At 40.3% G+C, this 25,689-nt stretch overlaps 1 protein-coding gene across 4 annotated transcripts in view; it reads right to left on the reverse strand.

The window, feature by feature from the left end:
* ADAMTS19 (ADAM metallopeptidase with thrombospondin type 1 motif 19) overlaps positions 1 to 25,689 on the reverse strand; it is a 530,841-nt gene that overhangs the window by 38,738 nt on the left and 466,414 nt on the right. For 3 of the 4 annotated variants that reach the window (XM_073676530.1, XM_073676518.1, XM_073676524.1), the window contains 4 exons: positions 20,587 to 20,740; positions 15,469 to 15,604; positions 4,494 to 4,698; positions 3,783 to 3,935 (listed from right to left, as the gene is read on the reverse strand). In XM_073676530.1, the coding sequence (XP_073532631.1) occupies positions 3,783 to 3,935; positions 4,494 to 4,698; positions 15,469 to 15,604; positions 20,587 to 20,740 (648 nt within the window). Of the gene's footprint in view, positions 1 to 3,782; positions 3,936 to 4,493; positions 4,699 to 15,468; positions 15,605 to 20,586; positions 20,741 to 25,689 lie in introns of those variants that run through there. The other variant, XM_073676535.1, reaches the window with a different exon arrangement.

The following is a 25,689-nucleotide window of genomic DNA, read 5'->3' on the forward strand; positions in this document are numbered from 1 at the left end:
TTGTTAGGCGTCGGTCTGGTGCTGGATTTGAAATGGGTCCAGGACCTTCTGTTGTCTCCCATTTCAGTCCAGCTGGGGCTGATACTGCTCAGCATCACAGGCAGCCCCAACGCCTAGCTGGTCCACGAGCCATACAGATTGTCTCACAGGTAGTGGTGCTTTACAATGTTAAACCTGGGTTGCAGAGGGAGACAGGGCTTGTGGAGTCTAAGTCCAGGATTCGCTGCACTGAGCATGTCCGTGACCTGGCAGATCATGATTGGTGGTTTGGCACCCACCTGACCCGGTGACCTGGCACCGCCTGATTGGTCCACGGATAACGTCACCAATGGCGCGTCGGTGGGCAGGGCTTAGTCTTTAAAAGGCCCGCCCACAAACATGGCGACGCACTCAGATCAGAGCATGATGCTGTTGCGTGGACGGCTTTGCTCCACGTGTAGTTTCTGCTAGGCAGGTTAGCTCCATAGAGGCAGGCTAGTAAAAGTAGGTAGGTAGCTTCGCCTTGCAGACTGGTTCTGTCAGAGGGGGTCGCCTTACACCCCGAGCAGCCTGCGGTCTCCTGAGATCATGTAGAGATCTCTCCGGTAGCACGCCGGCAGAGGGCACTTACCCGTCGGCGTGAGTCACACACGCATATTAGCGCCAACTCCTATAGCGTAGCGCCTGTATCGAAGACAGGGTTACTGCTTTTCCCACGGTCGCATGTCTCCCTGCGGTTCTTGGAGATTGTGCGAACCGTCTTACCCTTCCGTGTGCTTTAACATGAAGGGCAAAGATAGTTTGTAGGTGTGTCGCCGGTCGTTCTCCCTCCGTGCAGTTAACGGAGATAGAGCGTACCGCTTTACCCGGTCCGGTGTGCTGTTAACACGGACGTGTTATCAGTTTAGTTGGTTTCTTCCCTTTCCACCCGGGAAGTGTTCGGCAGCAGTCCACCAGGCTGCTTCGCGGACCCCGGGGTCGGTTGCGTTCCATTTAAATAAAGTTGTCTGCAACCGCCCTCCTAACAGAAGTGCTAAGCGCCTCTGGGAACTCTTTCAGGACTGTGGGAAAGCCAATCCAGGTGACTACCTGAGAGTTGCTTGAGAGAATACGAAAGTTGTGTAAAGCTGTTATCAGGGTTAAAAAGTAGCTACTTTGAGGAATCTAAAGATAAGCACATATTGTATTTTCGTTTGTTTCCCTGGTGTTTCTTAACTCCTTGCTTTCATATGTGTTCTCTCTTAGTTTTGCTCCCTTTAGTCTGTATCAACAATGTGCACATTCCAATAAGAACAATGAAAACCATTGCATGCGCAGGTGAGTCCACTCTCCTGAGAGAGAACCAAATAGTATATTTTTATACTATGGAGCACTGTCTGTATGTAAGTCTTCATACACAACTCGGATCTCTTCAATAAGATCCAGCATTCTCCCCACACACATTGATGGATCAAAAGCATCTCACCCTGCCGACCTGCTGTGTAGTGACAAACGTACAAAAGAAAAAAAAACTTTGGTTTATTTAGTTGTAAGTATAAAAATTATTTGCATATATTTCTCTAAATGTAGACAATCATCACACATATGTAAGCATCAACCTTTTCCACCTTAAGCTGGCCAAATATTTCTAAAAGTCAATCAAACTTGCTAATATTGTCTGGATATGCAACTATCTAATATGTATGTGGGTCTGCTACTATTGGCAGAAGTTAGAGAAACAAGGTGCAAGATCCCTTTTCCTGTGGAATAAAGCCACTGCCAGGAGTTTCGAGCAGTTGCTTATTCCCCTCTCACCTTTGAAACTCAGCTAAGGTTTGGCCAATAAAAAAAAAATGTTCAAAAAGCTTCTAAGGGAGTATATACAGGAGTATGTGGCAGAAAATAATATTATAAGTGATAGCCAGAATGGTTTTACAAAAGTCATAAGTTGTCAAACTAATCTGATTAACTTTTAGACTTTAATGGAGAGGTGAGTAGAAACCTGGATAGAGGAGTAGCTGTGCATATTGTATTTTTGAACTTTTCAAAGGTGTTTGACTCAGATCCTTGATGGATAAATTAAGGCCTATAGGCTTATAAAGTAACAAATGTAATGGGACTGAAAACTGGCTCAAAGAAAGAACTCAGAGACTCATAGTGAATGGAGAATGGACTCTGAATGGACTATGGTTATAATTGGGGTACCCAAAGGTTCATTGCTGGATCTGCGATTATTTAGCTTATTAATGATATAGAAGATGAGATTAATAGTGTCATTCCTATTTTTGCAGGTGATCTGGATAGAGGAGTAGCTGTGCATATTGTATTTTTGAACTTTACAAAGGTGTTTGACTCGGATCCTTGATGGATAAATTAAGGCCTATAGGCTTATAAAGTAACAAATGTAATGGGACTGAAAACTGGTTCAAAGAAAGAACTCAGAGAGTCATGGGGAATGGAGAATGGACTCTGAATGGACTATGGTTATAATTGGGGTACCCAAAGGTTCAGTGCTGGATCTGCTATTATTTAGCTTATTAATGATATAGAAGATGAGATTAATAGTGTCATTCCTATTTTTGCAGGTGACACCAAGCTAAGCAATATAGTGCAGTCGTTGGAGACTGTTCATAAGTTGCAAGCTGAGTGTTTGTAAAAAAAGGAGAGTGACGTTTCAGAGTAGACCTCGCTGCTGTATAAAGGAAGCAGTTCAAGAGTGGAACAGCAATTTTGTAGTTTTTATTTTTGCGTGTTTCGTGCTTGCATCGAGCCCTTTTTCAAAAACAAACAACATAGCACAATCAGGGAAAGGGGGTTTGAATACTGAGGAAAAAACAAAAATACTTAAATGAGGGGAACCACTCACCTGCGCGTGAACAAATAGTTAACATTGTAAAAAGACTAAGATTGGTATAAAAATCAAAGTTATACACCTGGGAACTAATAATATGTGAGCATAATACGACTAAAGGTGTGCGGGTCTTTTAAATTTGAATTCGACAAGTTTGCTGAATTATCCCAAAAATTTTGATTTGCGGCGAATAAATTTGCGCAAATCTGAATTTTGGAAAGCTTGTAATTGCTCGGAAAATACACGTGGTGGAAAGGAGAGTGAGAGAGAGAACCCTGTTGACCATATGATACATTACATTTTAAAGATGAGAGAGAGAAAGAGGACCCCGCTGACCATAAGAGCTTAAACTCTACAGACAAGAGAGAAGACCCTGTTGACAATAACAGCTTACACACTGCAAAGCAGAGAATTCCACCGCTGTTTTTGGAGTTTTGTTTTTACTTAATTCATTCTGCAGTTAGAATGACATGGCAACGTGATTCTCCATGTTAGCATTATTATGGCAATACTAAATTTGCCCAGTTTTATTATTTTAGTTGTGAAAATAAATGTTGAAATTTGTAAAAAAAATCAGTTTGTTTGTGTCGCCGTTTTCTGACACAAGTAACTTTTTTCCATAGACCGAGCTCTGATAGTAGTTGCTTTTTATGCCCTTAGCTGAAGTGTGTACAGACACCATTTTGGAGAAAATATACTATTTTGATTGATTTTGTAACAGCAAATCAATGCAATCTTCTGCAATGTGTTAAAAAGGAGGAGGTCATTTTTCTTTTGGCAGGTGGTCATTCGATTGACACAAATCAAAACACAAATAGTTCAAATTCGCTTAAACCTGAGAATTTTATGAAATTTGTCTTAAATTCAATTTACATTGAGTTGATCATCTCTAGTCAGTGGATTTAGGTCTGTTTTCACCTTTGCTATTTTCTTATCAATGAAAAGAGTGATTAATTATGGAATCTGGGCTTACTTTAGACCAATCTCCTGTTCTCCATATGTAGCATTTAGAGTAATCTTCACAATCTTCCATATCTCGGGGTCTGGTGGACATTAGACATTTCTTACGAGGGTTTGTACATCTCACAGTCCTATGTCGTACACCTTTACCACATTTCAAGGAGCACTGAAAAAGATGAATTATTTTAGTTTTACGTTTAATGTATTCCAACCATTTTTGCTGATGAAATTTAATACTTGTGTTGAGATTGTATTTTCCTTTTATGGGTCCTTGAAGCATGCAAATACATATAGAACTGATTATTTAGTAAAGAGTAAAAATATTTATGCAGAAGGTTTCTATGAAGAGTATATCCTCTAAAAATGTCCTTTAATCACAAAGATTTTTACTCAAATCATATGGCACATTAATGTACCATCTACATTATTATTTACTGTATTCGATTTTATTTTGAATTATTATTCATCCCTGAATCCACATATGCACCATTATTTCTTCCTATTTATCAGGATGGAGTGTGGGTTTATCCTAAACAATATCAGCATGGTGGAATGCTAAGATACCCGACACTATTTTAGAGTGAGGACATTTTGTAAGTAAAGTTCAAGGATGCACATTGCCTATGGTTCACCAAAACCATACCATATTTGTTAATATTATACTGAATATAGTAGCAATGATTCTGATCCACCCTATTGATCTTCTTCATGTGTATTACTACACCTCAGACCATACTCCGGCCTCCCACACTGTCATACAGTCCTGTCCCTCACAGCGCTGGCTTGAAGGAGGCTTGTATCCAGGACAGTCTTTTTCACGGACTGTGACCAGTGTTCCATTTCTGAGTTGTTGTTTACATGCAGTCTGCCGGGTCTGAGTTCCTTTACCGCATGTCCTGGAACATGGACTCCAATCCGTCATCATCCATCTAAATAGGAAATAATTTTAGAAGTGACATTTTTTTATTAGAAGAAATTTGCTTTGTAGAGAGATATGAAGTATATTTTGTAATGCAAAAAAGTGTATAGGGATTTATATTTTTTGGGATATTTTTTTAACCATTGTTGAACGTACTACTATCAGTACAAATAATTCTAACATATATCTTTTGTTGTATTTACTGTGTTTCTGGCAGAATGTAATGGAACATATTAATAAAAACTGGTGCAAAGGAAAGGTAGTTAATAAGCCCATATCAATCAGGTTAGCAGAGCTTGAAACATTTTTGAACAGTTAGAGGAGCTGCTGACATAAGCACACATAATGTACCTCTCTCAGCTACGAGCAGCAATAACAATGAGACGGAATAAATCTTTTCACTGACTGCGCATGTATACCCACTCTAAATGGCACTGAAGCTGAAGAAACCCTACCCTGCCACTCGTGCTCAGTCCGTGAAAAGATCTATTCCACCTCATGTTAGTGTGCTTCAAGGCTGAGAGAGGTACACTACCGTTCAAAAGTTTGGGGTCATTTAGAAATTTCAATTTTTTTTAAAGAAAAGCACATTTTTTTTCAATGAAGCTAACATTAAATGAATCAGAAATATACTCTATACATTGTTAATGTGGTAAATGACTATTCTAGCTGCAAACGTCTTGTTTTTATTGCAATATCTACATAGGTGTATAGAGGTCCATTTCCAACAACCACCACTCTAATGTTTTAATGGTACATTGTGTTTGCTAACTGTGTAAGAAGGCTAATGGATGATTAGAAAACACTAGAAAACCCTTGCACAAGTATGTTAGCCCAGCTGAAAACGGTTTGGCTGATTTGAGAAGCTCTAAAATTGACCTTCCTTTGAGCTAGTTGAGAATCTGGAGCATTACATTTGTTTGTTCTATGAAACTCTCAAAATGGCCAGAAAAAGAGAACTTTCATGTGAAACTCGACAGTCTATTCTTGTTCTTAGAAATGAAGGCTATTCCATGCGAGAAGTTGCCAAGAAACTGAAGATTTCCTTCAACGGTGTGTACTACTCCTTTCAGAGGAGAGCACAAAATGGCTCTAACCAGAATAGAAAGAGAAGTGGGAGGCCCCACTGCACAACTGAGCAACAAGACAAGTACATTAGAGCCTCTAGTTTGAGAAATCGACGCCTCACAGCTCCTCAACTGGCAGCTTCATTAAATAGTACACGCAAAACGCCAGTGTCAACATCTACAGTGAAGAGGCAACTCCAGGATGCTAGCCTTCAGGGCAAAGTGGCAAAGAAAAAGCCATAGCTAAAACTGGCTAATAAAAGGAAAAGATTAATATGGGCAAAAGAACCCAGATATTGGAAAGGAAGATTGGAAAAAAGTTTTATGGACAGACAAATCAAAGTTTTAGGTGTTTGGATAACACAGAAGAACATTTGTGAGACGCAGAACAACTGAAAAGATGCTGGAAGAGTGCCTGACGCCATCAGTCAAGCATGGTGGAGGTAATGTGATGGTCTGGGGTTGCTTTTGTGCTGGTAAAGTGGGAGATTTGTACAAGGTAAATGGGATTTTGAATGAAGAACGCTATCACTCCATTTTGCAACGCCATGCCATACCCTGTGGACAGCTCTTGATTGGAGCCAATTTCTTCCTACAACAGGACAATGACCCAAAGCACACCTCCAAATTACTCATGAACTATTTAGGGAAGAAACAGGCAGCTGGTATTCTATGTGTAATGGAGTGGCCAGCGCAGTCACCAGATTTCAACCCCATTGAGCTTTTGTGGGAGCAGCTTGACCATATGGTACGCAAAAAGTGCCTATCAAGCCAATCCAACTTGTGGGAGGGGCTTCAGGAAGCATCGGGTGAAATTTCTCAAGATTACCTCAGCAAATTAACAGCTAAAATGCCAAAGGTCTGCAATGCTGTAATTGCTGCAAAGGGAGCATTCTTTGATGAAAACAAAGTTTGAAGGAGAAAATTATTCTTTCAAATAAAAATCATTATTTCTAACCTTTTCAATCTCTGGACTATATTTTCTATTCATTTTGCAACTCATTTGATAAATAAAAGTATGAGTTTTCATTGAAAACACAAAATTGTCTGGGTGACCCCAAACTTTTGAACGGTAGTGTATGTCTGCTTATATCCTCTGATAGTTGAGATACATCTTGAGCTCTTCAGCAATCAGCCATCCTGACTTGTTGCTAGGATGCTTGCAGTTTGCATTAAATCACATTTTTTTCGCATTCTTGGAAAAATCTTTGATATTTTTGGCCATATATTGAAAAGTGTCCTACACAATATTTAAGGATAAGGATTTGAGTATATAGTCCAACCTTTTGGGATTCCTGTTAGCTAAGATTTGAAAACTTCTAACAAAAATAAGGTCCAGATGGGATTGTGTTCTACCCCCATTATATCCATTGCTGTGACCTGCGCTCCGTCGCTCCCTGCCCCCTCCTCTGGGAGACACAGCATCTTAGATTGCGAGTGCGCATGTCCGGGAGTCATGGTGACGCGTCCCTGCTCCCGGAAGTGCGCGCACTGTTTGTCGCGATGAGTCGGGGGGACTTCCGGTATGGAGATGAGAGACAGGAAGTGACGTAGCGCTGCCGCGCGTCCAGTGTGTGGCAGTGCACAAATACTATGGGATATATAAAGAGGCTGCGGTTTGGGGCACATCACACTCCCCCTGATGAAGCTATAATTTAAAGAAGAAACGTACGTTGGGGTCTGTAAGCAGGGTTTTTTTTCCACTCTGGGGGTCTTGCATGGCGTTTACCTATGCCTATTTAGGCATGAGATGTATGCAATATACGGTGCATTTGTAACACTGCAGTTTACCATCTTGAGATTGGTTACCATTTGCTATTCCTACCTGTCTTATGTTTTTTCTAGCATGATGTTTGTCACTGCAGTGATGTATAGTTCCTTATATCCATTTGTTATACTAACCTATTTCCACATGGAGTGGTGACATGGTGTCATTTCTCTATTTCCGGATGATCTACCTTGACATACCGGTACATGCTTTTGTAATACGTATCATCATATGTTTATAATGATATATGGGTCTATGGTTGTATCATGTGGTTTCATAATTGCATGTGCCATGCAATGATTTTCCCCTTTATGCACCTACCTCTGTTTTCCAATAGAAGCAGCTATAAAGTATGATTATGTATTCATCACATTAAAAAATTCTTAATTGCACACTTTCTCTCCTTTTTCCTTTTTTGCTTGTCTGTTTCATGGTTGGAGGTTTTATGTGCCTGTCGACTACCGTCCACAGGACATAATTTATGGATTCTATGGGAATTGTATACATAATTATTACAAAAATATTTTGATATATTTAGTACATTTTCCTTTAAGGAACTTAAGCCGATTTTCTACAGTATTTATCCTTGAAATCCTTGAGAAGTCTTGGACTAAAATGTAGTCTTCTTTGACATACTAACCCAAAGTTTATTCCTGCCAAGTAGAACTAAGTTCCAATCTGAAAACATCCGTCATGTCTATCTAGAGCAGTGTTCTGCAGTAACACATCTGGAGGGAGGTGCCTGCTCTTATACAATGGAGGCCTCACAGACACCTGCTTTCCACACCAAACGCTTGTGTTCTGATCCCTGTGGCTATTTATCCTAACTTGATTGTAGCAGCTGCATAACACATTGAGGCTGCAGCAAATTCTGGATGATATTCCTAAATCCCTATTCGGTTTTCACATCATAATCTCAAGCTGTTATATAGCTATTTAGATGGAAATTCACAATATCTGGGCATGTACAATTATCCTCTGTTTCATGGGAAGACATACTGTATACAGATAATGAACTATATACATACAGTGTGTATATAGTACAGTACAATATAAATACAGTTCATTATAGATATATGTCTTCCCATGGAACGGGAAAATTGTACATGCACAGATTTTTGTGGATTTCCGACTAAAATAAATAAATATACATATAAATATATATATATATACACAGGGTGGGATGGCCCACAGGAGAACAGCAGAATCCTCCGGTGGGCCCCTGTGCAAGAGTGGGCCACAACCTTGTTGTATGAGCATATATGTATATATAGATCAACATTAAAATTGTAACACCGAGGAGAAGTTGTGGAATTATGGAAATCACAGGATTGACAGACATGTTAATGATATTCAAATTATGAAATAATGTGTCAGAGAGTGGTAGAACTGCTTATGCTTACTGAAAATGTTGTAACTAATGTGATGCGTTATTTCAATGCGTTTCCTTTAAGCTGCATTTTCTACATGATTACAATGTGGAAATTACTACTAGCTAAATGGGTTTAATGCAGCACGGTGGCTCAGTGGTTAGCACTGAAGCCTTGCAGCGCTGGGGTCCTGGGTTCAAATCCCACCAAGGAAACATTTACAAGGAGTTTGCGTGAGTTTCCTCCGGGTTCTCTGGTTTCCTCCCACATTCTAAAGACATACTGATAGGGAATGTAGATTGTGAGCCCCAATGGGGACAGTGCTCATAATGTCTGTGGAATTAATGGCGCTATATAAGTGAGTAAATTAAATAAATAAATACAATACCTTACTGTTATTATAGAAGGTATATTTAACAGTGGGTTTTAGGCGAGGCAAGAGTTATTGGGAAAGTGGCTTCAGTCTGCTGTAGAAGAATAGCGTGTCAAATTTTCTGTAGTTAGAGTACAGTGAGTGTCAGACAGTCAGTACTGCAGAACCCGTGGTTTAGCAAAGTGGCAAAAAATATTGATCATGAGAAAGTGAGTGCCGCTTGGTGGGAAGCTGGGAAAGGGAGAGCCCATCAAGGAATATAGGTGGCAGCAAAGGTGGAGCAGAGGTACTGAGACTACTGTAGGCAGGAATATTGTTGCCCTGGACAATGGTTAACTGATAGGTGTCAGTCTACTGTGGAAGATTTAGGCTGTGTGCCCACTATGTGTTTTTTAAGCGTTTCCGCAGCGGCAATTCCGCTGCAGAAACGCTTAAATAACGCTTGGTAGAAGGTCTGCCATGTTCCCCAATGATTATCATTGCGGAAAAATCCTCAGAACTACCAATTATTTTTTCCGCGTTTTCGCCGCCATTGACTTGCATTGGAACGCATGGAATCCACATCACTGGATCTGTACATGCGGATTTCATGCGTTTCAATGTGCAGATGGTACCCGGGTTTGGAGAAGAGGAGACTCTCCTCCGAACCGGGGTACCATAGTACCTGTGAAAAAAAGAATAAAATAAAAAATAAATATTATACTTACCTTCTGATGGCCCCGGTGTCCTTGTCTCGGCTTGCCGGCAGCTCGCGGTAGATTAAAGGACCTGTGGTGACGTCATTTAGACATGTAACGGGTCACACGACCACTGATGTCGGCAGGTCCTTTAATCTACCGCGAGCTGCCGGCAAGCCGAGACAAGGACACCGGGGGCCATCAGAAGGTAAGTATAATCTTTATTTTTTATTTTTTACCATTCTTTCGGTCACACTATATAAATTCATGCCGGTTGCATGGATTTATATAGTGTGACCAAGTTGTCAAGCACTTTCCAAGTAATGCTAAAATCGCTTGGAAAGCGCTTGACAACCCACATGCAGAAATGCATGTGAAGAACGCTTCACATCCGCATGTCCTTGGCAGGAAAAACGCATGTACAATCCGCATGCATTTTTTCTGCCAGGGAGATGCAGAAACGCTCAGGAAAAATCCTGAGCATTTCTGCATCGTGGGCACATAGCCTTAGAGAAAGAAGATTAGTCTTGCCTCATGGGAGCTTCTGGGAATGCAGCTGCTGCAGCAGTCTCACAGAAGATAGCAATTTTATTTCCATTAATTTCATGGTGCTTTACATGTGAAATATGCCAACATATGTAATTGTCAGCGTGAAGGCTCTAATAATGACCTTTTGAGAATCATCAAGTCTGTTGCCTGTTATCTGTTATGTTTATTCAACTTCAAACAGCTCAGTAAAAGACTTCCTGTTTTTAACTATAATGGCCTCCTTTTCTTCCTTGTCCACCACCTTCACCATGTTACATCACTGGCCGCTGCCACCAGCCTACGAGGTAGTGGTATAGAGAGCGTGAAGGTAGGAGCAGTCACCGTATCAAGTTTATCACTGGTGTTGAGAGGTTCCAAATTATACATTACAAATGGAAACTAATCTTTCAAAACATCTTGAATTAGTATTGAGTATGAGCGACATGTAAAACTTCTTATTAATGGTTATTTGAGAAATGTTCTGTCATGCTGAATGCACTTGGGCATGGAAATTACTATGATCCAGTACTGTGAAATTCCTTCCAACTTCATCCCAGTTGTGCTTGATGGAGGCAAGTCTAGAGATGCTAAAGGCCATGGTAGCATGTTTAGGACATGCAGGCTGTCCAAAGTACCAAAAGCAACATGCAGCCTAGCATTTTTGTGTTCAAAAACATATCCTGGACACTTTGGAAAAATGGCTGTACCATTGATTTCAGCATCAAATCAATGTAAAACCGAGCTGTTAGTGTATCTGCAATGAAGACTATAGGCATCTGGATTGAAGACAAGAGGGGTCTGGATACCGTACACCATATGCCACCTCACAACATAATCCTGAGAATAGGACTGGTGTGACATTCCCATGTGAAGGTCTTATTCATTGCCGTATAAACTGGAAGGACAAAAAGTGCAATAGGATGTTATCCAAGATAACAATAGTGATGGTAGATGAGAAACTGCTCACCTGGTAGGGGGTGTGTATCCACAACCACAGATGACACTTAAAGTATGGCTGATGAAGACCCACAGGAAGGAGAGATGATAGCTTGAGGAAGAGAAGGGGTTAAACCTAAACCTATGCTGCTGAATAGACGTGTGGAGCCTGAAAACGTAATAAAATAGGTAACTAGTTTATTGTCAATGCGTTTTGAAGTTACACCAAGAAGTTTAGGTGTAACTTTGAAATGCATTGACAATAAACTACTTATAACTATTTTATCAAGTTTTCTGGCTCCACACGTCTATTCAGCAGCATAGGTTTAGGTTTAACCCCTTCTATTCTTCCAGCTATCAAGGTCTTATTTATGGCATTGCCCACATTGTCTCTAGTTGGAGACCTGGAGCTGGAATGGCGCAATGAAGGCTCTAATACTGGTTTATCCAGTTCAGCAATGATTTTTGCTTTTGTCTTGGATGCAATGATAACTGGAGATTGGTCTCGAGACCATATGGGCAATGCCATGAAGAGGCCTTCAAAATGGAATGTCACGCCATTCCTACTCCCAAGATTATGATGTTGGGTGGCATAATGTACGGTAGCAGGACCCCTCTTGTCTTCAATAAAGGTACACTTATAGCTCGACATTATATTGATTTGGTCATAGAACCAGTAGTGCGGCCATTTCTCAAGTGTCAACACGACAATAGCAGGCCTCATGTTGAACACGATAGCATGAGCAGCCTGCATGACCTAAACATGCTTCCATGGTCTGCAGTGTTTTTCTAACTCTTCTCTCATTAAACCCATCTGAGATGACATTGGTTGGCAATTGAAAAGGTAGCCGCTAAAACAGACTTACAAAAAATATATATACAGAGCAGACCAAAAGTTTGGACACACCTTCTCATTTAAAGATTTTTCTGTATTTTCATGACTTTGAAAATTGTACATTCACACTGAAGGCATCAAAACTATGAATTAACACATGTGGAATTATATACTTAACAAAAAAGTGTGAAACAACTGAAAATATGTCTAATATTCTAGGTTCTTCAAAGTAGCCACCTTTTGCTTTGATGACTGCTTTGCATGCTCTTGGCATTCTCTTGATGAGCTTCAAGAGGTAGTCACCGGAAATGGTTTTCACTTCACAGGTGTGCCCTGTCAGGTTTAATAAGTGGGATTTCTTGCCTTATAAATGGAGTTAGGACCATCAGTTGTGTTGTGCAGAAGTCAGGTGGATACACAGCTGATAGTCCTACTGAATAGACTGTTAGAATTTGTATTATGGCAAGAAAAAAGCAGCGAAGTAAAGAAAAACTAGTGGCCATCATTACTTTAAGAAATGAAGGTCAGTCAGTCTGAAAAATTGGGCAAACTTTGAAAGTGTCCCCAAGTGCAGTTGCAAAAACCATCAAGCGCTACAAAGAAACTGGCTCACATGAGGACCGCCCCAGGAAAGAAAGACCAAGAGTCACCTCTGCTTCGGAGGGTAAGTTTATCCGAGTCACCAGCCACAGAAATCGCAGGTTAACAGCAGCTCAGATTAAAGACCAGGTCAATGCCACACAGAGTTCTAGCAGCAGACACATCTCTTTAACAACTGTTAAGAGGAGACTTTGTGCAGCATGCCTTCATGGTAAAATAGCTGCTAGGAAACCACTGCTAAGGACAGGCAACAAGAAGAAGAGACTTGTTTGGGCTAAAGAACACAAGGAATGGACATTATACCAGTGGAAATCTGTGCTTTGGTCTGATGAGTCCAAATTTGAGATCTTTGGTTCCAACCACCGTGTCTTTGTGCGATGCAGAAAAGGTGAACGGATGGACTCTACATGCCAGGTTCCCACCGTGAAGCATGGAGGAGGAGGTGTGATGGTGTGGGGGTGCTTTGCTGGTGACACTGTTGGGGATTTATTCAAAATTGAAGGCATACTGAACCAGCATGGCTACCACAGTATCTTGCAGCGGCATGCTATTCCATTCCATTTTAGTTGGACCATCATTTATTTTTCAACAGGACAATGACCCCAAACACACCTCCAGGCTGTGTAAGGGCTATTTGACCAAGAAGGAGAGTGATGTGGTGCTACGCCAGATGACCTGGCCTCCACAGTCACCAGACCTGAACCCAATCGAGATGGTTTGGGGTGAGCTGGACCGCAGAGTGAAGGCAAAAGGGCCAACAAGTGCTAAGCATCTCTGGGAACTCCTTCAAGATTGCTGGAAGACCATTTCCGGTGACTACCTCTTGAAGCTCATCAAGAGAATGCCAAGAGTGTGCAAAGCAGTCATCAAAGCAAAAGGTGGCTACTTTGAAGAACCTAGAATATAAGACATATTTTCAGTTGTTTCACACTTTTTTGTTAAGTATATAATTACACATGTGTTAATTCATAGTTTTGATGCCGTCCGTGTGAATGTACAATTTTCATAGTCATGAAAATACAGAAAAATCTTTAAATGAGAAGGTGTGTCCAAACTATTGGTCTGTACTGTATGTTACGGGTTAGTAGAAATTAGCTTATCAAATTTAACCTTTTTTCAATTCTTAAACATATTTAATATGGACAATAAAATATTTAGTGCCGAACCAAGCACAGTATAACCAAAATGGCTAAGAGAAAATGTCATGCACAAGAGAACAATAAAAGTTCTCTGCATTAGATCATATACATATAACTCAAAGGAGAAAGTGAGTTTCACACTCAATACACGAAAGAGTCAATGCCTGTCTCCCCCTTGTTTGGTCCTGCACAGTGTCCCTGCCTTGCTGCGGAGGTTGCCACCCTAGCTTGTATGCAAAATGGCGCACCTGCTCAACAATGGCTGGCTCTTCCTTTGATAAGTCAAAGGGGGCCACTAGCGGCGGATCTTGTTGTTTTGCCTGACCAATTGCATTAAGCACGGCAGAATATTCCTTAGACAATTATTAACAACCTCATTATCAAAGTGCCATATGGCACTCATACTAGATACTGAAGAGGTTCAGATTTTTTGGAAATTTTGAAAAAGCAATTATTTTTAATCCTTGCATTGCAAAATCCGAACCATAAAAGGGTACATATAAATTATTGATCATTGTGTAAAAAATCTTTTTTGCTAAGGAGCTACAGATGGAAAACTTATAGGGCTTTACTAGATAATTGTCTGCCATGGTGTCCTATCTGCACTGTACAATTACATTTTATGACACCGATGAGTTCATAAAGTAAACCCTCTACCCCATCAACTCTGATCCTATTATTTGCTGCAGGAAGCAGCTCAGAATTACAGCTGCAATTCTGTAGTTTTCTTGTAAATAAATGCTTCCACTTAAGGGCAGAGTTCTTGTCCCAGGACAACCATAATTTATATAAAAATGTCAATGTTAACAAAAATTAATTAGTGGAATTAGGAATAATAAATGTAATGCAAAGGCATCAGCTATTTTGAATACACAAAATACTCAGGATCAACCAACTCGGAGGCCCTTCTGCGTGTTGAGTCACTGATGAATGTCCAGCCACAAGTTGGTGAAGCAGGAGCAACTGAGCCTAATGCCCTCTCTATTGACCCACATACGAGGGTATATAAATGCCTTAGTGTGTCATGTTGTCATCCAACATGATTCCAAGAACATCCCTCACAGAGAATCTGTTTTCGAATACCCTAGTTTGGTTCTTTTTTCTTGGCACCTCTCCCTACATATATTGGTGTCTAGGTTCAAATATCTTGAAACTTTTTTATTAACTGAATATGAGTTATCTACAGACTAGTGGTTCAATTTGCTTTTTGAGTCAATCTATAAAAAAATAATTTATTAGAGAATATGGACATCCATTTGGAAATATTCAATTCGTTTTACTGTGTGCAGATTTCTATGCATAAAGCCTATATGGAGGTTTGCAGTATGGAGCCGTACACCACTGTTCCACAGACTTCTATGTGCCATCTTCAATCTGTGTTCGACATGGAGTTTGTTACATGGATCTTAATATGGTAGAGACATTGCTTGTAGAATGCCTGTTAGAGCAGAGAAAACAATGTTTTAGGAGGTTATAAATATAGTTACCTTGTTTGACATGGTTGTTCGTTGCATTTTCTTATTTGAGCTTCTGGCTTCATCAGATCTCTACAGCTTACATTATCTACAGTAGTTATATTTTTATTCATAATTTTCGTACAGGACACAGTTGTTCTTCTTTCACCTAGTATATAAAATAAATGCATAAATGTTCAACTGATACTACATAATGTTCAACCGATATTATATTGCATTTAATGACAGATAGTTTTATAAAAGTTTATTACATTTTTCAAAAAACCTCCAATTGATAGCATAACAGGAAAAAGATTATGTAACAGTCAGATATCTGATATTATTGAAGACAGGCCGAGCAATAGATATCAAGAATAATGTAAATAATTCCCCTTTACCCTGATCCATCATACAATTTATAGCACATAAAAGCTTAACATTTTTTTAAATTGAGCTATGAATACAACAGCTGAAAAAAGGGAAGATGCAAAATAGGCTTGCAGAGCAGAGAGGAGGGTAGCGATAAAATATTAAAAAAGGAAAAATTATTGGAATGAGGAAGCTTTAGTGAAAGAAAGCAGATTACTTGTCTAGGTGTGAGCAATTGTTTCTTAACTGGCATGACTACAGAGATAAAAAATTGTGATAGGTTTGGTATACCAGCAATATGTGTATTATCCAGGGCCTCTGATTTATACTGATGGATTTTTTTATCCAATCAAGGAAAATATGTCACATCTGTGTCTGAATCCAAAGGCGGTGAAAGTAGAGATATACGTCCGCGCCGCTGAAAAATCCTCAAGTCAGGAACATGTAATAAAATCCTTGTTTATTGGTAAATGCCTACGCGTTTCTGGGTGTTCCACACCCCTTCATCAGGGCACCAACAGATATATCAATGTATGCACTGAAACACTCCATTTATATACAGACATGAAGTGAAAAAAAATAAAAATAATAAAAATAAATGAAAAAATAAAAATAAAAATAAAAAATGTGTATTCAAAACGAAGAGCAGAAAAAAACAACATAACCTTTGCACCTAAGGCCGTGTGCAAAAAACCTTCAACAAAACTTTATCAATGAGTGTCACCAATATAAAAAGTGAGTATAAAAACATATATTAAGACACGTATTACAGATAATGTAGTGTAGAAATGTATAAATAATCAATATACAGGATAGTCAAATGTATCAGTCAATGGAGTAAATACATAAAAGTAGTATTACTTACTAATAAGTAAGCGTTTACATTAGGTAAGAACAATATAAATATATATATAACATTAAAATCTCTAATGAGAATACACCCATCAGATGTCGTTCCATAAAGGGAGATGGAAAACGAAGGAACAAAATAAAAAGTACCCCCATGTAAAAAATAGCCAGTAATATCCTCTATCAACGAAGGAATAGTACAAGGAACAGGTTATCTGACATATATCATGTAGTGACGTAGAGACCTAATGTGTAGTAATAGGACCCAGAGAAAACACCGCGATGTAGTGCAAAGGCTGCGGCACAGATAAAGGAGATACACAAACAGGTAGTGAATCACCTGATGTGCGGTGGCGTAGATGGAGAGAGGTGTGTGATAGTAGTAACCAGCAGAGCGCTACGATGTGGGTTCGAGTTGTACTGCTCCAAAGAGGAAACCATAAAAGAAGGAATATTTATAATGGCATGCAGGATTTTTGAGGAACACATTATGTGTGTCAGTAAAAACTATGATGAATGTAAAAACACAAATTTATGTGTGTATTATGTAAAAAACAATATTAACTATAAAAAAACTTCAGAGACATCATTCAGACCAAAGGGCTTAAGAGTATTCAGTCTGTAAATCCAATAAATTTCCTTTCTGTTTAGTTCTTGGAGCCTATTAGGATAATTCTCAGGAATTTGATCAATAGGGCTGATCTTTAGACTTAAAAAATCTTTATTATGCACCATTGTGCAGTGTCTAGAAAGACCTTGTTTAAGTAACACTTTAAGAACATTATGCCTATGCCCATAAAACAGTGAAAGTTTTATTACCATATGTCGTCAGATTGTATTGGCGGATCACAGTTTATCTTTGACTGTATGTTGACAAGGCAAAGGAATTCTCCATACCAGGAGGTAAAAAATTATTGTTACATAAAGAGCGTAGTAGAAGTTAGAAGTAATAAATCCTAGATACATACTCTTTAGGTGCATCAAAGGATGGTACACTAAAGACAGCCAGGTGAGGACTAGAAGTGGCAATAGCATAAGGTGAGCTGCAAAACTTGTGGCAATATTTGGTGATATTTGTCACCCTCAGTCTTCCTTAGGATTAATGTAAAAAGAGAGTGTCCCTTTTCAACCTAGAAGACATGTTTAAGGAGTACCTCTATTGCAGAAGAGAGCAAAAAGTATCAAACCTAATATCGATTGATACTGTAGTAGCTTCAGTGCCTTGAACCTTGCACTAGTGGAGCATTTAACTGATATTTCTCAAGCTTGTGCACAAGGGACAAACACAACTTGATTCTTCCCCACTGGGAATCCCAAACCAAGATTCAAGTGTACAGACATAACTGTAATTTGGGTAGAAGCTTAACATCTATGTAAAAGGGTTCATCCAAAACCATTTTTTTTTTACTGTGTGCCTAAAAACTAACGAGCCTGTTGTGCTCAGTGCCGATCTCTGCCAGCACAGAGTGGTCACAGATTGCTCTTGCCAGCTGTGACGCTGAGTCACTTTTCACAGCCAGGCCGTGAGATGGGATAGTCAAGGAGTCCGAAGTCAAAGCCAGGAGGGTACATCATAAACAGAGTGAAGAGGCAAAGGCATAGTCAGATAACGTTCCGTAAGTCAGACTATCAGGAGGAAAGTGGATCAGAGCAGAAGGGGTTAAACAGATGGTCAGAACAAGGTCCAAGGTCAGGCAACAGAAGATTAATAAACAGAACTCAAGACAGAGAGGACAAACCTCACACTAGCTGAATGTACGTCTGGCAGAGATCTGGGATAAACCGCTCAGTTAAGTAGCCAGGCATTCACCTGGAATAATGAACACCTGAAGATAGCCAGTGCTTCCCAGTCTCAGATTGGACAGCTGAGCTGTCAATCACCACACTGCACGCCCCTGTACCAGATTGGATGGTTGAGCTGTCATTAACTGCGTCCCAGACAGTGCTGACAGCTCCAGCATGCCCCTGTACAAGATTGGACGGCTGAGCTGTCATTAACTGCGTCCCAGACACAGTGAGGGGTGGAACTGTGACATCAGCGATTTAGCGGCTTCCGCTGATGTCGCGTCGACAGATCAGTGGCTTTTTTTCCGATCTGCTCTGTTGACGGGGTGTGACTGCTAACGTCATACTGCTTGATACCTGGCTCCCTACTGCTTAACTGCAGGGAGCAGGCTTTCAAACAAAATGATGTTGGTAGTCATACCCTGTCAACAAAGCAGCCCAGAAGAAGAGCTGCTCTGTTGATACTTAGCAAATGAATCGCCGACAGGAGCGGTTAAAAAATACTCTGTGCCGGTGTCGGGTAGAATAGGCAGGTAGTTAGCAGAAACCTTCCTGTTTTTGTATTTTTTAACTATGGCCTTAAAAACTGAGTCCTGTATAATCCCTTTAATAAGCAAGATAATTAATGGAGGATGGCTTTGACCAATACTCCGCTCCAATGAGGTTTTTCAGAATCTGTTCTCACAATAAGTGGTAGCTCCAGCAGTCAAACTCTAAGCGATAAGCTAATTATCAATTTATTCAATACTAAATATGCAAATCCTAGAAGGAGCTGACGTGCCCCCTGGGCCGTGGGGTACTCGGCAGCCGGGCCTATGGATGCCGGTATAGGGGAATATCACGTTGGCTGGCCCAGTCCGTGACCCAGGGCGGTCAGTAAAAAGGGGAACTTCTATTAATATGGGGTTTTGAAATAATGTTCGTGACGCCACCTGTGGAATGCGGCGAAGGGGTGCCGCCGCTGCGGAGCAGTCCTCTGTAGCTGGTGTTACGGCAGCAGGGATGGCGTGGCTCTCCACAGGTAGAGCTAGCTCCAGGACAGTGTAGGATGTGGAAGTTGCGCTGGGCGTTGTAATGCAGTGAGGGAAAGATGGCGCAGATAAAGAATGGACGGAGGCAGTGCGGTGCAGTCATCCAAGTCTTTACTCACAGTTCTTATGACAGTTCCACTGGTGCACTGTACAGTTATCGGCCTCCCACATCGCGCTGCGTTCACTAAGCAGGGGTTCAGCACTTCCTCAGGCAGATTAGGAGTACCCCACTTTCTTGTGTTCCTAGCTAGACCGACTTCACGCTGGGTCTTTCTCCCTCCTGCCCTGCGCTGCCCACTCTCAATACCGCTCGGGTGCTCTGAAGTCCCTCCTGTGCGTCGGAGTTCCCGGACCTGCTTGACCCTCACGGGGATTAGAATGCAGCTTCGGCAACTGACTATATAATCCAGAAGCCTCCGGTTTTCCCTGCCGAGACCTGGAGTAACACGGCTGGACCAGGGGCTGGTCCCCTTCTTGCGGCCTACGATCCTTCTGTTTTCTGACAGATGCGGGGCGTACGGGTGCCGTCCTGAACTCGCCATACCCCCTAGGATCCCTTCTTAGAACGGAGCCTACTCCTCTGCTCCCCACCTGGGCCTCTAGGACTGGGCCCTACTTGTGGAGCAGAGCTCCTAAAGAGCCTCTGCTCCCTGACTGTTCTCCACTGACTCCTCTACCGAACTCTCCTGCCACCCTAAAATGGCTCCCCTTTATATATACCTACTACTATAGTGCTCCCTTAAACTACTTCCTCCACCCACACCCACTACTGCTTCCCCCCTACCTCTGGATTCCCCTCACTCCAGCCAGGGACAGGGCTCAGCAGGAAAACACATTGCATCTTGCCCTTCCAGCCGGCCTGGAGCAGTGTAGTGTTGGATGCAGGTGTTTGGGGTTCCGGGCAGCACTCCCTCCTTACCTGAGAGAAGGAGATACCACACCTCTGGGTGAGGTGCAGTACCTCTGTGGCGACTGAACCCTCAGGGGAGCCACATATACAGTATATATAATTTTATCATGCATAGTGGCAGATCTCACAATGGGAAATGCTGCCTATTTTCAGATTTTTTGTATGGACCTTCATATAGTACGTTTTAGCGCTTATGTTGTTATTTACCTCCACCACAAACAGCATCACAGTCCTCCCAGCCTGAATGTGTCCACATGTACAAAGGTTCATTCACTTTTGTACTCTGGTTCTCTGGAACTCGGTTCAATGGTATTGTATATTCATAATGGAGACCATAATTCTGGTCATGAAATAGTAGCACCTGCAAAATACCCAGGATCAGGTCAATACAAAAAAGAAAAATTAGTAAAGGACATGGAACATTGGCACATGTTGCAAAGTACAGTGTCCTGATGTGCGGAAAATATGCTGGCAATTGCAGATGTCATTTTTTTCATTCAGCAAAGGCTTTGAGACTACTGTGTGTATCTGAGTGCATTTTATTGGGAAGTGGATATTTTTATTAAGTCTGTGTAATCTGGATCATAAAATCTCAGTCATTTCTAGGAAAGCAGTTGTTACTTTTGTACACATTTGCAAGTTAGCAGGTGGATATTAAAGAGTGGAATTTGCAAACAACCGTCCTCAAACACAGACCATTAAAAATAGGCTGTCACTATTGCTGTCAACAGTATTTTTCCATATGTGCAGCATATTTTGTAGTCTAAACGAGACTTGGAAAGGTCCGACTTGCAGAAAGCAACGAGAATGAAATGCTTTTCATTTTTCGCTTCAGTCTATTTTCCTGGACACAATTCATTTTAAGCTTCACTGTCTAGAAAATAATATTGTCAACATGATATGTATGATGAACATGTGAGTTAAATTTAATGCAGGTGTTTTTCTGTATTTTAGACTGGAACGGATTACAGCAAATACACATAGTGAATTTTATCAAGAAATTCTCTGAAAGCTGAAGAGCATTCTACTCCAGCGTCAACTTATTCTTCAACTTTCTGCAGTTAGTTACTACATTAATTGTTGCGTTATTACCTTAAATTTGTGACTTAGTTTTGTCCTTAAAGTTAATCTATCAACAAGTTTTTTGTCACGGAATATGAGAACAGCATAATGTAGGGGCAGTGACCCTGATTCCAGGGATGTGTCACTTAAAGGGCTGCTTGCTGTAGTTCTGATAAAATCACTATTTGATTAGCAAGAGATTATCACTAGAGGACTAGTAAACCAGCTTCCATTAAATCCTTCATATTCATGAGCTCTGTATAATCACTCCCCCACCACTGATTGGCAGCTTTCTGCCTATGCAGAATATGCACTGGCAATAGAAATCTACCAATCAGTGGTGTGGGTGGGTTATACAGAGCTCAGCATTCAGAGAACTAGTAGATCTGCAGCAGAGAAAATGTATTTTATCAAAACTGCAACAGGTAGCCCAGTAAGTGACACATCATTGGAATCTAGGTGTCTTCATCATGATGCGCATAAACCAAGTGACAGATTCCCTTAAACCAATTCATGACGGGGCCAATTTCCATTTTTGCATTTTTGTTTTTTTTTACCCTTCTTCCCAGAGCCATAACTATTTTATTTTTCTGTCCACAGAGACATACAGTATGAGGGCTTGTTTTTTGCAGGACGAGTTGTACTCTTCAAGCACACCATTCATTTTACCACATAGCTTACTGAAAAACAGAAAAAAACATCCAAGTGGGGAGAAATTGTGAAAAAAAACGTGATTCTGACATTGGGAATTGTTTTTACGGTGTACATTTTGTGGTACATGGTACCTCGAATGTGATTCTCCTCATCAGTATAATTACAGCGATACCAAACATATCCAGTTTTTTTATTATTTTAGTGGCGAAAAATATCAGAAGTTTGCAAAAAAAAAGATTTTGGAGTGTATCACCATTTTCCGAGACCCGTAACGTTTTCATTTTTCAGTCGATGGAGCTGTGTGATGGCTTAGTTTTTTTGCGTGGCAAGATTACGTATTTAATTATATGATATTGGGATAGTTGTGATGTGATCTCTTTTTATAGCATTTTTTTGTGAATTACAGCGAATAAAAAAACGTAATTTAGGCGTTCTTGAATTTTTTCATTTACGGTGTTTACCGAACGGGTTAATTAATCATAATATAGAGCAGGATGAGCTAAACTGAATGATATATAGTTTTGAGAAAACAGAACCAGTATTTGTAACTTATTGGATGAAATCCCTGCTTATTCTGGGCTTAGGAGTCCAGTGGGTGGTTTCAGTAAATAAGTGACAGTCTTCCATGTATAAGCATACATACAGAGATGTTTTATACCCAGCCATAAATGTGAATGGGTGCGCATGATCCGCGATTTGCGGAGTCATTCACAGGATGCGTTGATTTTTTTTCTCATTCCCACTGAGCATAAGAAAAAAATTGCAGATCTGCACTGCCTCATAGTATAACATTGGGTCGAGTGCGTTGTATAGCTATAACACTCGTCCAATGAAGGGCCAACCGACCTTTATTGTCCTTTCATAACTAGCAGCAGAATATCTGCGTCTACCACTGTATCCTCTGTCCTCTCCATAGAATCTTATTAGCACCAACTATTATATCAGTAATAGGAAAATCTGTACCCACTGAATACAGATTTTACCCATTAATTGAGAATTTTAACCACTTCGCACCAGAGCCTGTTTTTGTCTTCGTGACCGGGCCAATTTTTTCAATTCTGACCACTGTCAATTTATGAAGTAATTACTCTGGAACGCTTCAACGGATCCCCCTGATTCTGAGACTGTTTTATTCGTGACATATTGTACTTCATGATAGTGGTAAAATTTCTTCGATATCACTTGCGTTTATTTGTGAAAAAATCAGAAATTTGGCGAAAATTTTGAACATTTTGCAATTTTTAAAATTTGAATTTTCATGCCCTTAAATCAGAGAGATATGTCACACAAAATAGTTAATAAATAACATTTCCCACATGTCTACTTTACATCAGAAAAATTTTGGAACCAAAATTTTTTTTTGTTAGGGAGCTATAAGGGTTAAAAGTTGACCAGCGATTTCTCATTTTTTCAACAAAATTTTCAAAAACATTTTTTTAGGGACCACATCATATTTGAAGTCACTTTGAGGGGTCTTTATGACAGAAAATACCCAAAAGTGACACCATTATAAAAACTGCACCCCTCAAGGTGCTCAAAACCACATTCAAGAACTTTATTAACCCTTCAGGTGCTTCACAGGAATTTTTGGAATGTGGAAGAAAAAAAATTAACATTTAACTTTTTTCACAAAAATGTTACTTTAGACCCAATTTTTTTTATTTTCACAGGGGTAACAGGAAAAAATGGACCCCAAAATTTTTTGTGCAATTGCTCTTGAGTGCGCTGATACCCCATATGTGAGGGAAAACCACTGTTTGGGCGCACTGCAGGGATCGGAAGGGAAGGAGCACCATTTGACTTTTTGAATGTAAAATTTGTCTGAATAATTAGCAGACGCCATGTTGCGTTTGGAGAGCCCCTGATGTTTCTAAACCGTGGAAACCCCCCACAAGTGACACCATTTTGGAAACTAGACCCCTTAGGGAACTTATCTAGATGTGTGGTGAGCACCTTGAACCCCAAGGTGCTTCACAGAAGTTTATAATAATGAGCTGCAAAAATAAAATTTTCACATTTTTCCCACAAAAACGTTTTTCATCCATTAATTTTGCATTATCATAAGGGTAATAGGATAAATTGCACCATGAAATTTGTTGTGCAATTTCTCCTGAACATGCTGATACCCCATATGTGGAGGCAAACCACTGTTTGGGCGCACGGCAGGGTTTGAAAGGGAAGGAGCGCCATTTGACTTTTTGAATGTAAAATTTGTTTGAATAATTAGCGGACGCCATGTTGCATTTGGGAAGCCCTTGATGTGCCTAAACAGTGGAAACCCCCCACAAGTGACACCATTTTGGAAACTAGACCCCTTAGGGAACTTATCTAGATGTGTGTTGAGCACCTTGAACCCCAAGGTGCTTCACAGAAGTTTATAATAATGAGCTGTAAAAATAAAATTTTCACATTTTTCCCACAAAAACGTTTTTCATCCATTAATTTTGAATTTTCATAAGGGTAATAGGATAAATTGCACCATGAAATTTGTTGTGCAATTTCTTCTGAACTCGCCGATACCCCATATGTGGAGGCAAACCACTGTTTAGGCGCACGGCAGGGTTTGAAAGGGAAGGAGCGCCATTTGACATTTTGAATGTAAAATTTGTTTGAATAATTAGCGGACGCCATGTCGCATTTGGGGAGCCCCTGATGTGCCTAAACAGTGGAAACCCCCCACAAGTGACACCATTTTGGAAACTAGACCCCTTAGGGATCTTATCTAGATGTGTGGTGAGCACCTTGAACCCCAAGTTGCTTCACAGAAGTTTATAATAGTGAGCTGTAAAAATAAAATTTTCACATTTTTCCCACAAAAAATGTTTTTCATTCCCTAATTTTGCATTATCATAAGGGTAACAGGATAAATTGCACCATGAAATTTGTTGTGCAATTTCTCCTGAGTACGCCGATACCCCATATGTGGGGGAAAACCACTGCTTTGGTGTACGGCAGGGTTTGGAAGAGAAAGGAGCGCTATGTTGGCTGGGATAGGTTGCAGACACCATGTCACATTTGAAGAGTCGCTGACATGCCGAAACAGCAGAAACCCCCACAAGTGACCCCATTTTGTAAACTACACCTCTCAAGGAATTCATCTAGGGAAGTAGTGAGTATTTTTTAATTTTTTAATTTATACCATTGGGCAGTGAAAAAAGCATAATTATATTTTTACCACAAAAAAATGTTTTACCCTCTGATTTTACATTTTCACACAGGGCAATGGGTAAAATGGTGCCGAAATGTGTCAAACAATTTCTTCTAAAAGTGTTAATACCCCATATGTGGCTGTATCGTACCGCTCAGCCATACGGCGAGATCTGGGGGGGACGGAGCGCTATTTGACAATTGGAGAACAAATTATTGTAGAATAGGCATTTGGATTTGGGAGCACAAAATTTTCTGAATTTCTTTTGGGGGACAAGGGCCATTTCGCTTTTCCAGAGCCTTTCTGCTACCAGTAACTTGGAAGTCCCTTATATTTTTAACAGATGATGGACCTGAGTGGGGACTAGCTTTTTTTGAGGACTGAGTTGAAGCTTTTATTGGGAACATTTTACGTAACATTTATCCGGCGCTCTAGGCTGAGCACTT

The sequence above is a fragment of the Phyllobates terribilis genome, unplaced genomic scaffold, assembly GCF_046119375.1.
Source record: "Phyllobates terribilis strain yellow unplaced genomic scaffold, ASM4611937v1 Scaffold_1__5_contigs__length_1240528914, whole genome shotgun sequence".
Lineage (NCBI taxonomy): Eukaryota > Metazoa > Chordata > Amphibia > Anura > Dendrobatidae > Phyllobates > Phyllobates terribilis.